This window comes from Pleurodeles waltl, chromosome 10, assembly GCF_031143425.1.
Source record: "Pleurodeles waltl isolate 20211129_DDA chromosome 10, aPleWal1.hap1.20221129, whole genome shotgun sequence".
NCBI lineage: Eukaryota > Metazoa > Chordata > Amphibia > Caudata > Salamandridae > Pleurodeles > Pleurodeles waltl.
The window spans coordinates 925,665,714-925,678,704 of record NC_090449.1 but is presented as its reverse complement, the minus strand read 5'-3'; the positions used below and the strand labels follow the sequence as shown (position 1 = coordinate 925,678,704).

General features: G+C 43.9%; 1 protein-coding gene across 1 annotated transcript in view; it reads left to right on the top strand.

Moving 5' to 3' along the window:
* LOC138262031 (histone deacetylase 9-like) overlaps window positions 1-12,991 on the top strand; it is a 1,178,236-nt gene that overhangs the window by 549,867 nt on the left and 615,378 nt on the right. Inside the window, exon 10 of the mRNA XM_069211700.1 lies at window positions 9,472-9,590. Coding sequence (XP_069067801.1) covers window positions 9,472-9,590 — 119 coding nt within the window. The remainder of the gene's footprint in view (window positions 1-9,471; window positions 9,591-12,991) is intronic.

Here is a 12,991-nt window from a genome sequence, read left to right as displayed (position 1 = left end):
ACAATTCCCTTATCCTCTCCCCGTTCTTCACTGGGGATCCTGAAGATGTCAGGAAACCTCTCTGTGACCATAGTTGTCCAAAGTCATGCACAATCCCAAACCCGTATTGACTATCAGTGTAAATGGTGACTTTCATCAATGCAGACAGTTGACATGCTCTTGTAAGGGCAACAAGTTCTGCTACTTGTGCAGAATAGATTCCTTGGAGCCATCCCGCTTCCAAGACCCCTGTTACAGTACATACAGCATATCCTGCCTTCAAAATCCCCATCCCATCTCTTAGACATGAACCATCAACAAAAAGAATTTGGTCATTTTCATCAAGCTTGGTATCCTTGATGTCCGGTCGAGGTTTTGTGCAAAATTCAGTCACCTAAAGGCAGTCATGCTCGACGTCTTCAGCGTTCTCAATTTCAGCATTTTCTCCAGGAAGCAAGGTAGCTGGATTCAACGTAGTGCACCTTTTCAGCTGCACATTCGGTGAGCCCAGAATTATCGTTTCATACCTTGTGAGTCTTGCTCCAGTCATGTGCTGCGTTCGGGAGCGGGTCAAAAGTATCTCAACTGAGTGAGGGACCATGACTGTTACTGGGTGTCCCATCACTATTCCTTCACTCTGAGTGAGGCTGATACCAACTGCTGCCACGGCGCGCAAACACCCTGGGAGTGCTGCTGCAACCGGATCCAAAGTAGCTGAAAAATACGCTACTGGTCTGTTTACGCCACCATGGGCTTGGGTCAAGACAGACAAAGAACATGCATCACGTTCATGACAAAACAATGTGAAAGGCTTCGTGTAATCAGGCATACCTAAAGCTGGAGCCCTGCACATGCATTCCTTTAGTTCAACAAAAGCATCCATCTCATCTCCTTTCAGCTCAATTTCATCCAAGGCATCCTTCTGGGTCAATTTCAGTAGAGGCTTTGCTAGAGACGAGAAGTTGGGAATCCACTGGCGACAATATCCCACCATTCCCAAAAACTTCCTCACCTCCTTCCTTGTCTTTGGTGGACTCATCTGGAGTATACTTGTAATTCTTTCCTTCATTATTCTCCGTGACCCTTTCTCTATTTGGTGACCCAAGTATTTCACTTTCTTCTGACAGAACTGTAATTTGGAAGGAGACACCTTATGTCCATTCCTTCCCAAATGGTTCAACAGAGCAATGGTATCGGCTGTGCAGTTGCTTTCTGTCTTTGATGCAACCAGTAGGTCATCAATGTACTGTACTAGAGTTGACTCGAATGGCAATTCTAGTGCTTCCAGATCTTTCTTTAGAATCTGATTGAAGATTGACGGTGACTCAGAAAACCCTTGAGGAATTCGACACCAACTGTAAACTCTGTCTAGGAATTTGAAGCAAAAGAGGAATTGGCTGTCCTCATGAAGAGGCACAGAAAAGAATGCTTGTGACAAATCGATGACTGAGAACCACTCAGCATCGCAAGGAACTTGAAACATTATCACAGCTGGATTCGGTACGACAGGGCAGCACTTGACTATGATGTCATTTATTTTCCTCAAATCCTGCACGAGTCGGACCTTTCCACTTGGCTTTATTAGTCCCATTATTGGAGAATTACATGGACTACTTAGCACTTCTTTCAGTACCCCCTGCTTTACAAATTCATCAATGAGTTGGGCAACTTTCATGAGGGTGTCTTGTGGCATGTGGTATTGTGGGGTCTGGGGAAAGATCGCATTGGGTTTTACCATCACTTTTACTGGTTCCACTCCTTTCATCAATCCCACCTCTTTCCCTGTCATGTCCCACACTTCCTTTCCGACTGTTTCCCGTAATTCAGCTGGAATATCTTCTTCAGTTATCATCGGGAAAAGACAAATCAGAGGATATTCTTCATCTACCGTTTCCATCTCATCCCCCTCTACACTGTCTTCTTCTTCCCCATCACTGCTCGTCTGGATTGTTATTCCTTCGTTCGAACACATGATCGAACAACCCAATTTACACAACAGGTCTCTCCCTAACAGTGCTATCGGGCTTGAGTCACACACCACAAACTGATGTACCCCTTGATAATTACCGATGCTGACTGGAACCGGATCTGTTATCGGGTTCGTCAGATGTCTGTTTGCTACTCCCACCACTTGAACTGTCCTCCCTGAGAGAGGCAAATTTGGAACTTCACTGCTCTTAACTGTTGAACGTGTGGCTCCCGTGTCAACCAAGAATGAAACACGATGACCCATTACTCTTCCCTCTACGTACGGACCCCTTTGATCAACTTCCAAGGATGCTGCAAGCACACAGTCTCCTTCTTCCCCTGAACTTTCACTCTCCCATACGTTGTTTATTCCACTCTCACTGTGTAAGGGGAACTGTTGTACTGTGCCATTTGTACTCATTACCTGACCCGTTACCTGTGGAGGAACCATCACTTGCTGCTGACTCATTGGTGCCAAGGGTATTTGCATTTGCTGATTAGGTACCATAGGTAACTGCTGTTGCATCGGCTGCATTTGCGTCATCTGCACACGAGGCATCTGCATCTGCTGCGGCTGCATAGGTTGTAATCCCTGCAATTGATTTACAGTCTGAAAATTTGGGTTTGGACCTCTCATTTTCGATCCTCTCATTGTCTGAAATGCATTGACATCATTGTTTTGCTGACCAACACCTACACCTGCACCTGCACCTACACCTGCACCTACACCTGCACCTTCCTGCACCACCATCGGGCACTCGCGTTTCCAATGACCTACGATTCCGCACACGTGACACGGCATCACCTTCTTCATTGCCTGCACACCCGTCACAACAGTGTTCAAATCTGGACCATTATTCACAAAACCTCCTCTGCCTCTGCCTCTGACCTGTGGCTGAAACGCCATGTTTCCCTGTAACTGCGGCTGCTGTTGCAGTACCTGCTGTTGGAACCCTTGCATCCCTGGCACCCCTTGCAAGCCTGTCTGAGCCGCCTTAAGCTGCATCATCATCACCTTCTCTTTCAGCTTTTTCTGTTTCACCTCAATTTCGTCGCTACAGTATTTCGCATAAGTCAAGACTTCATCAATCGGTTTCGACTGCCAGCAGATCAAATGCGATTTTATCATCTGACTTATCTCTGGCCTCAGCCCTTCCACAAATCTGAACACAAAATGGAGCATGTCCTTAGCCTCAATTGTTTCCGTGCCACTGTAATTCTTGAACGCCTTCAACAATCTCTCATAGTAACTATGAATCGATTCTTTAGTCTCTTGGGCAGTTCGGTCAATCTTCTGCCAATCCACGTTTTTCGCGGGTACTTTTGTTTTCAAATGCTCAATCACCTTATAGTACAAGCTCATCACCATAGGTGATGGTGCGCCCGTTTCCCTATGTCTCTCTGGTTCACTTGTCGGCCAACCTACAGCTCTTTTGCAATCCTCCCACAAATCCGCCGGAACCACAATCTCAAACAGAGTGTTCAGGTCTTCCCAGAGACATTTTGCAAGTTTCACAAACCTATCAGTCTGCTGGTACCATTCAATTGGTTTCTCTCTTAGTTTGGGAAAATCGTCCGTGAAGGACTGAATGTCGCTTCTGTGCCATGGTACATGTACTAATTTTCCTCCTACTGTTTCCCTCATTGGTAACATTGTTACTGTATCACCATTCTGCGGTCTTTTCTCATTGTGCTCTGTAACACTGTCCCTCCTCTTATCCTTCCTCTTTACCCACCTGCTTTCCCACTTGTCCAAGCACCTCCACACTTGTGCACTCTGCAACAATTCTCTAAGGTGGGTCTTCATACCTGCTGACCTCATGTGTTCAAAATCTGTAGTCCCAAAATCTAACCTGTAGCTCCTGCTCAAGTGCTTCATTTTGTCTATGTCAACCCCGTTTCTGTCAGCTGCTTCCTGCAAGCTCTTATGTATCTTGTTCACTTCCTTCGTGATCCTGGGACATAGGTATCTCAGCTCTTCTTCCGTGTAGGACTCTAACCTGTTCACACCCATAGTCCCTTCCACCAATTCTTGTGCTTCCATGTTCAACCTGACCCTATTCATATAATCTTCTCCTTTCCCACTAGCTGGACTTTGTGTGGAATTCAGACTGTTGAACCACTGAGTCAACTGTTGCGCATTCACCCCCATCAAGGTAGCGTTCACATCAACTGCCATCGATGGCTGCGGCAGCTTTTCAGTGTTCGATGTGAGAGGTATTATCAGCGGGGGGCTCGACCTCACCAGTGTTGACTGAGCACATATGGGACTAAACTCCATCAAGGATCCAGACCCAGTTGGCTGAGCCGGTATCGGAGTTATCCCTGGAGTGTTTTCTATACACCTTCTCTCTGTCCCATTTTGCAGCATTGATCCCTGACTGTTCAGACCCGTATTAGGCTGACTATACAGAGGTACCACTGGACCTACAGTTATGGGTAGCGATATCGCGTCTGGGTTCTGTCCGTTCCCCATGTTCTGAGGCATGTTCATTCCCACACCATGGGACATCATTGCCGGCATGCCCATCTGGCTTCCCGCCATTTGAACATGTGCGTTTCCTCCCTGCATCTGCTTTTGAGGCATTATAAACTGAGTTGAGTCAGCTTGTGCCATTGTTGGGTTGTAACCATTCTGTACTCCCCTTACTGTTGGATCTAGAATCATTCCTGCACTATTGTCACTACTGTAGTACCCTGGCATCTGCGGCTGATAATTTTCTGCTGGTTTCAACACGGGCACATCTGGATATAGTCTCCTAACCTGCGGTATCTGCGGGGTAAGCAGCAGACTCGGGTCCTTAGATCCCGATGATGCTTCTGAACTCTGGGTTTCATTGCTCTGTATCGGTGCTGGAGGGGCAGAACTGGTACTTGGACCTTGTCCATTCTCTGCATAAGGCGGTGGACGGTCGTTCAGCAATTGCATTATCAACTCCTCATCCTCTGACTCCTCTTCTCTTCTCAACTTTTCCTCGTCCTCTCTATCCTTGGAACACTTTCTGTCTGTCTTACAGGTTGCTTTTTTACCTGTCTCTTCTCCTTCCTTAGTAATTGCGGGGAACAATTTTATCCCCTGCAATACATCTGACCTCCACACCTTCTGTGCATTATCCCACCTAGCATCCGCTAGTGTCTTTTCTACCTTCCTCATTCTGGTCTCGAACTTCTTTTGCTGTTACTGTCTGGCCATTAGTTCCCAAATTGCTAGAGCCTCAAACTGTGCTGGCCTTGGAGGCACCTTCATGTCGTACATCGTGAATCTCAAATTTTCCAAAATCTTTATATTGAATGTCCCATATATCGGAAACGCTACGCTCTCATGTTTTTCTGTCAACTTATGCCATTGCTTTAGCCAAAGACACGGAGCTACCCCCTTTTCTTCCATTACAATGTAAGCTGGTGTACCTTCGGGCGGCGTCTCCTCTCCTACGTTCGCTTTAATGTAAGACTCCCTCTTCATTGCGCTCCTAAATGCTTTAAAGAATTTCATTTTTCTCGTCTTCTATTTAACCAAGTTTATGACCAATATTTGACTTCAATTCCGCAAAACTTTAATCAATAGGTAACCTTTAATTGCACAAATTTGTAATCAATAGGTGACTTAAATTCCCGGAATACTCTTCACCTGCCTTTCCCCTTCCAACCGAGTCCCACGGACTGCGTCCAATCCGTGCGCGACCCTTCTCTTCAACCAACCTATCCCAGCGCGGCTCTTAGTGACGTCACAGTCACACACACTGCGGCTGACAAAGCCTCGCGGCCAGTCCCCTTTCACTCACCTCCTCTCGTAACAACTTTTTGCATAAATTGCGAGCTACCAAAAATAAAACAGATCTGTCGGTTTACTACAGGAAGGGTAACACAGTCGCTTCAGGACCTTAGGGACTTTTCACCAACCGTGACCACTATTCGATCTCTTTCACCAGCCTCGGCCGCTATTCGGTCTTTCTCAGTCCCCACATTCGCAAGCAAATCTGACCCGCAGACCTACTCTCAACTTCTCAATGATCTGTTCTAGTGGACTTAGAATCTTGTCAAAGCCCGAAGTCGAAGTTTCTTTCACTCCCTAACACACGTACCCGACTCGTTGACCACGCCCGATCAACCTACTAAACCGCCCAGACCACAACATGGATCAACATACTCCGGAGTCTCTTGACCTCGCAGGGCCCGTCTCAACAACAACAACCACGTGGACCTTTTTATGCACAAAGCGCCAGACGCACATGAAGTTCGACGACTTCCCTACTCTCACACTCGGAGCCGCACCTCCGTTATCTCTATGAAGTTCGACGACTTCTCTACTTCTACACTCGGAGTCGCACCTCCGCTATCCTTAAATGAAAACTCTCACAACCTTTTCACACACCCTGCGGCAATAAGCTGTGCAAGCGCAAAACCCTAACTCCACTCATACCATCACTAGTACCGCCAGCGCTGATTCCACATCTCCGTTCTCTTCATTCGCAAGCTCCGAGATCCCGGGAAAGTCGCGGTGGACCTAGCCCATCATCATCCTGTCAATCTGTTTTATCCAAGAAAAATTTAATTCAACCTCTCGAATGGGCCACAAAATGCGTAACCGTTAATTCGACACCATGTACTTTAGGAGTACAGGGTCCCAAAAGACGTAACCGTCCTCTGCTACCATCTACTGATAGAGCGGTCCGTAGTAATAATTTACCTACGTTTGGACGCTCTTTAGGCCGATGAATCTTTTGACTTAGTGGGAACTCTCTGTACTCTTAATCGATCAATCTCATCAAAATCAATAATCAATAACGAACATAAGCAACACCTTGGACAACATAACACTTTACAATTAATCCAGAATACATTTCGGCGAACCCTGACCTTTCAGTCAGGAATAACCACACCAGTTTAATGCAAAGTTAGTGAATTTATTTCCCTATATTAACAAAGCTAGCACAATGTAAATGTGTCTCAACACCAAATGATAAACATATATGAACATTAATAGCGGTCCATAACGTCGAAACAAGTGTAATCTATGAAGCATTTGAATCACAAGGCATTCGATAATGGCTATACAAAGCACTAATACGATAATCTGTAATGAACTGATTGCGTACATTTAGTCAGCATAACAAGATCTCAAATTGCATCGTGCAACATATGGAATCCTCATCTAACCTCAAATTAGCATCGGCATGTGGGACCTCATGCAAAAACAAATTTAGCAACATTAATTTAGAAAACTCCTAACTAGGGCTCTTACCAAAATCAGCAGTTGGTTACCTAAAAGAAACACAATGCAATTTTACAGTTTCCTTTCATATTTACCAATTACGATCAGCATACAAGGAAGTCTTCGTCTCACAGGTACCGTTCTTCGGTCATCATGGGTACCGTTTCTCAATCAGCATGGGACGGGACAAATGGGCAGGGGTGGACGGGGCAATTGCCTCACGGCGGCAAGGTAAAACTATCACTTCATGCAAAGGAATCAAATCAAAGTTACAGTCTCTAGGGCAAGAATCATTAAAAGTCTCTTTCTCTCAATTAGAGAAAGAATCAAAGTCTCTCAAAATGGCGTCGCAGCAAAGTGGGCCATAATAGCTACGAAGTCTGCAAAATGGCGGGTATCGAGCTGGTAATGGCTGCAATGGCGCATAATGGCTACCTTTTTCTCGTACACCTGGTTTTTATAGACAACAGTTCAAGTCCTGTAGGGTCTCCATTGGAGGGTTCATAGGTTAGCTTCAAATTGACCAATCAAAAACGACAGTTCTCAAGCTTTTACTTAAGCATACATTATCCTTGGAGATGGGTACGTAATTTGCAACATTGTTTTCCAATTAGCTTACTCTCAGAGCCTCCATTGTCCGCACCTGCAAGTCGACCTTGAATTTAAGAGAAAATATGCCAGGCTGGCACCAACTTTAAGATAAGCATGTGAACAGCTTCTGTGGAAAAGTACAGCTTCAAGCAAAAATACACGTTTATTAGCACAGTGGAAAAATACGAGCATCTAAACCGTGGGACCAGGCAACTAGGCCAAAGCCTCCGCTAAAGTAAGGCTAAGCTAAAACATTTCAAACAAGCAAATCGTAGCACACGTTTATGATTATATCGGATTAGTGCAATTCTAATTCACCACGTTATATAAAACACACGTATAAATGATGGCAAGCTACTCTGAGGGCACAATTTGTCCCCGTACAATCTTTATTAATTCGGTTAATGTCACACATGATTATTTCAGCACTACGTTTAAGCGTTAATAAATCAAAACCTTCATTTTCTGCTTCATCAGTAGGTTTAGAAAAGACAGTTATTAAAACAAACTGAAAAAAATGCAGGAAGAGCAAGGGCTATAGTGCATAGTACCTTCAAACAGGCAAAGGGTCCATTAAGCATCTGTAGAAATTGCGAATTTCAAAACCAAGAGTTGTGGCTCAGTCCAGCCTCTTCCATGCAATGATGGGCAAAAATGGGCCTGGTCTTGACCGGGTCGTTGCCTGGGCACATCCTTTATGCTTCCCATGCTGCCGGAAGCTGCTGGCACTTATAAGTATGACAAGTGCGGCCCCTCCTGTAACAGGGGAAAACTGGAGGACGTAGTCCCACCCCAACCAGAGCCAGTCTGTTGCTGCTGGACAGTATGTAGACAGGGAAACCACCTCCATGTCGTCCCATGCTGTGGGAGGCTGCTGGCACTTATGAGTGTGACAAGCTAAGTTCAGCCACTCCTGTGACACGGGCAAAATGGAGGACGTAGTCCCACCCCAACTAGGGCCGACTAGATGCTGCTGGATGGTACACGGGCAGGGAAACCACCTCCATATGGTCCACTGGGAGTGTTTAATAATTGGGATATTTTTTCAGAAATGTATTTTGGGTCTTTCATATGGACGGTATCTGTAGCCATTGAGTACTTTTCAGTACACTTTCTTTAACCTGCTCTTCACAGGTTTGAGGAGCCTGATTGGCAGTGATATGCAGAAGTAGAAAGTGATGGGTCAGAGTGTGTAATTCGGACAGAATTATTCATCACACAGTCCTGCTTTTCTAAATATTTTTTGACACTTATGGCAAAGGGGGTACAGCGGTGCTCTCAGAATTACATGACTCTTCCTCAACAATCGGAACAATTTACCATATTTGACTGTGCACATATGCATATGTGGTAAACCATGGCATTTCCATGTGAATTTGATTAAAAAGTGTTTAATCCAGCCAGGATGCAAGGGATTAAATTTCTGCAGTGTGATAAAATCAAATTGAAGAGGCCGTCTGACTATTATCACAGGCTTTTTCCTGTGTAAACTAATAGTAACACTCAATACATAAGATAGTAAACATTGCTTTTCACAAGCTAATTTCATTGTACATCGATGATAAAATGGAATTTGATACTTGCATTTTAATAAATGTGCAGAGTGGGTTCTTTGGGACAGTTGCTCTTAATAACGTCATTTGAGCCGCACTATTTTCACTACCATGGCAGAAATATATTTATGTTTACTCAATGAAGCCTCTTCTTTTTGTATTAATCAGGACTGTTGTAATGCCAATTGCCAGTGAGTTTGAGCCAGACATCGTCTTGGTATCAGCTGGATTCGATGCAATTGAAGGACATGAGCCTCCTCTGGGTGGATACAAAGTTACACCGACATGTAAGTAAATGGATTCTAAGGATTATCCCATTTTCACCCTTTTTCTCCACTCTCCTCTTCTTGACTGTAACTGGTATTCTGCTTTTTTCTTCCTCTGAATAACCTTCCTGTTCTTACTTCCTTGCTTACAGTTTTTCTACCTTGCTTGACATTTTCCTTAAGTTGCTGTTCATATAATTTACTATTTTTCTCCTCTACCCTCTCCTGACTAGTTTTTGTTGTTCCTGTCGCCTCCTTCTCAGCACCCATGTTGCACTCTTTCTTCTTTCCAATCACTCTTTATATCTCAAATTCCTCCACACTCCTCACTGCTAACCTTTAACTGTTTTTGGCTCCTCCTTCTGTTTTCCCCTTTCTTTCTTTCGTACATCTCCATCAAGATTGGTCACATGCCTTGTTAACCTAAATTTGCAGTGTTCTACTTTCCCTGTATTAAAGCTGTCAATTTCTGTTAATGCTTTCCATTGAGGCAGACTGACATGGAGAGCCATATTTACAAGTCCCTGTGGTGCAGGGCGGTGCAGCAAGTGCCTTGTTCAACCACCCTGTGCCACTAGGAAAGGGCAGAAAAGTGCCATATCTACAAGATATGATGCATTACTGTTCTCTCCCCCTGCGCTGGAACATAAATTACTGCCATCCCCACAAGAGGGCACCCTTGCAGCATGCTGCAAGGGTGCCTGCATTGTGGGGATGATTGTTTTTGTGCAGGAAGGGAAACCTTCCTGCACAAAAATAATAAGTGGAGGAGTTTTCCTTTATCTATGTGTGCTGAAAATGCAGCACACATAGAAAAAAGAAAAAACAGGAAGAAATTAAGTTATTTCTCCCTATTGCATCACACTTACCTCAGGGGTGGCGTAGGATTTGTATACATTCCCAGGTTTACAAAACCTTGTAAATCTGGAAATGTGTCAAAATCCATGGAAACGCTTCCCTGACGCAAAGTAAGGCAATGCGTCAACTTGTGCTGCGTTGCCTTAATTCATATCTACAAGACCACAAAAAGCCATGCAGAGTGGCTTTGCATTGCCTTGTAGATATGGTCAGCAGCCTGCGCCGCCGGTGGGTCACTAAAAGTAATGTACCAACAGCACAGGCTGCTTGTGAATGTGGGACCTACTTTTGGTTGAGTCACGCTACATAAAAATAATAAATACATATGTGCAGTGAAAATGTTTTAAAGTATAATATCTCAAATGTGAGACATTTGCTGACCAACATGTAACACTGATGTGTTTCTCAGAGGGCATATGCACTGCTTTTGCCGGACTCTCACTTCTTTGGGGACTGAATGCAAACACTTCAAAAATCCTGATTCATGAAGGCAGATTCCAAAATCGTTTTCAAATGTTTTATTGAGGATAGAAAATTTATTTCAGAGTAATATAGATGCATGAAGAGATATGAGGTATCACAGCAGTTCCACCACAAATGTAGAACATTCCACACTCATACATGGCATCGAATGAAATAAATAATCACACTTGAGTGCTTCATGCATATGTGGTAACAATCTTTCCCACGCTTGAATGAACCCTTCACCTTCAGCCTGTAGTAAGTGGTGCTCTAAGCTGTGCTGTAGTTGTGGGAATGTCTATATGATAGTGATTTTATGAGAGAAGGTAATTAGTTTGAAATAAATCGTCAGTTTGCTGCCAGTCCTTCTGTACGTTCCAACTTTTGTGTTAATATTTAAGTGTTCATGTCAGCAGTTGGCAATAGTCTCTGTGCCTTGATCTATTGAAAGGAGAAGTGTCACCCAGGTTAAACATTCATCCTTCGTCTTACACATAAATTCTTCCTCTCTAAAAAAAAGCAGACATCTTGTTGATGCCTAAAAACAACAATTCAAAATATATTATGTCCATGAGGGCATACTGTTCTCTCTTAATAAAAATGTTTTCCTTGATATATGAAGTGATTAAATCTCTGGTTGTTCTTCTTTACTTTCTGAGTTCTACATTTTACATTGTTTTCAGTTAGGATGTTATTCCTTCTGTTCCATTTAGTGCTATACTCATTCTTGCAGACTGTGCTTCTATTGAACCTATATGTTTTGAGTCTAAACAAATGCACATTTATTTCTCTAGGTTGTACTTCTATTTCAGATAATTTTCACTCTTTTTTTCATTGTTTGTGTATGCAGGAATCCGTACATTTTGTACACTTGTGAAATATCTATGTCCCAAATATTAATGTTGCCCTCACAAATTCGGGGTAAAATGCGGATATCCAAAGGTCATTGTTACCCAAATTATTCAAATGGAATCCTACAATCACCTCAAAATAAGGCCACCCTGCCCCGAAATAAGTGTGAAGGAGGGGAAGTCACTTCAGCATCCTTCATTATGTCCTTAATTAGTATCCCCTACTTGGTACTTCCCATTCATGATGCTTCTGATACCCATTAGAGCATTGAAGGTTGGTATTTACGGTTGCGGTACACATACCCTGTGGCAGATGGTGGACAGATTGCAACATGTGTCCCATCTATGGCACCTAGGACGTGGGGGAACTGTGCTATCTGGTAGAAATTAATTTTTGTCTGCTGCTAAGCATGTCGTTTAGAAATGCATTGAAAAATCTAGAGAGGGCATTCTGTGATATCCTTCCAGCTGCTGCTATGACCCCTTGATAGCTCCCTGAGGTAAGTAGGTGCAGGGAGCATAATACCTGCACATGGGTGGGTATGCTATTGGTCCTGTGTGTTGTGCGCTGCAGTATGGGTTGTAGCTCAGCTATCAGGTCAAGTATCATGGCTGAGCTCAATCTGTACTTCTCAAATATTTCCTCCTCAGTCTGGTCAAAAAGGGTAAAGCGCACTCTGAAAATGCGCTCCTGTCTCCTCCTCCTTCTCCTCAAACCTGCCAAGATATTCATTCTCCTCACCATGACATAGAGTACAGCCATTGTGGAAAAGAGGCTGAGGCATTCTGGGTCGCTTTATATAGGTTGCACATGGTTATCACCTGGTTTCAATCCGTGGTAATTTGCATGTGCAAAAGGCCAATCAGCGAAAATTTGCAAATTTTTGATGCATCGAGTTGCGACATGGTTTTGCGTGTTGCAATGTGCGTATCACAATCTGCGACGAGAAGTACTGAATCTGTATTTGCGAGTCGCTATTCAGACTCGCAATTTGCGATATGCAATTAGCGATTCGGCATGTCATGTCGCAAAATGCGATACGCAAAATACGACACGCTAAACCATGTCGCTTTGCAAAAATTCACAATTTTTGGGATTCCTTGTTTTTAGCCTGCGAATGCCTTTTATGCATCGCAAAACACGTTTTTGCATTCGCAAACGGACGATTTCTGCGAATCGCACCGTTTGAGAATGCAAATTTGTTTGATACATCTGGCCCCAAGTTTCTACATATCCTGATTGTTGGATTC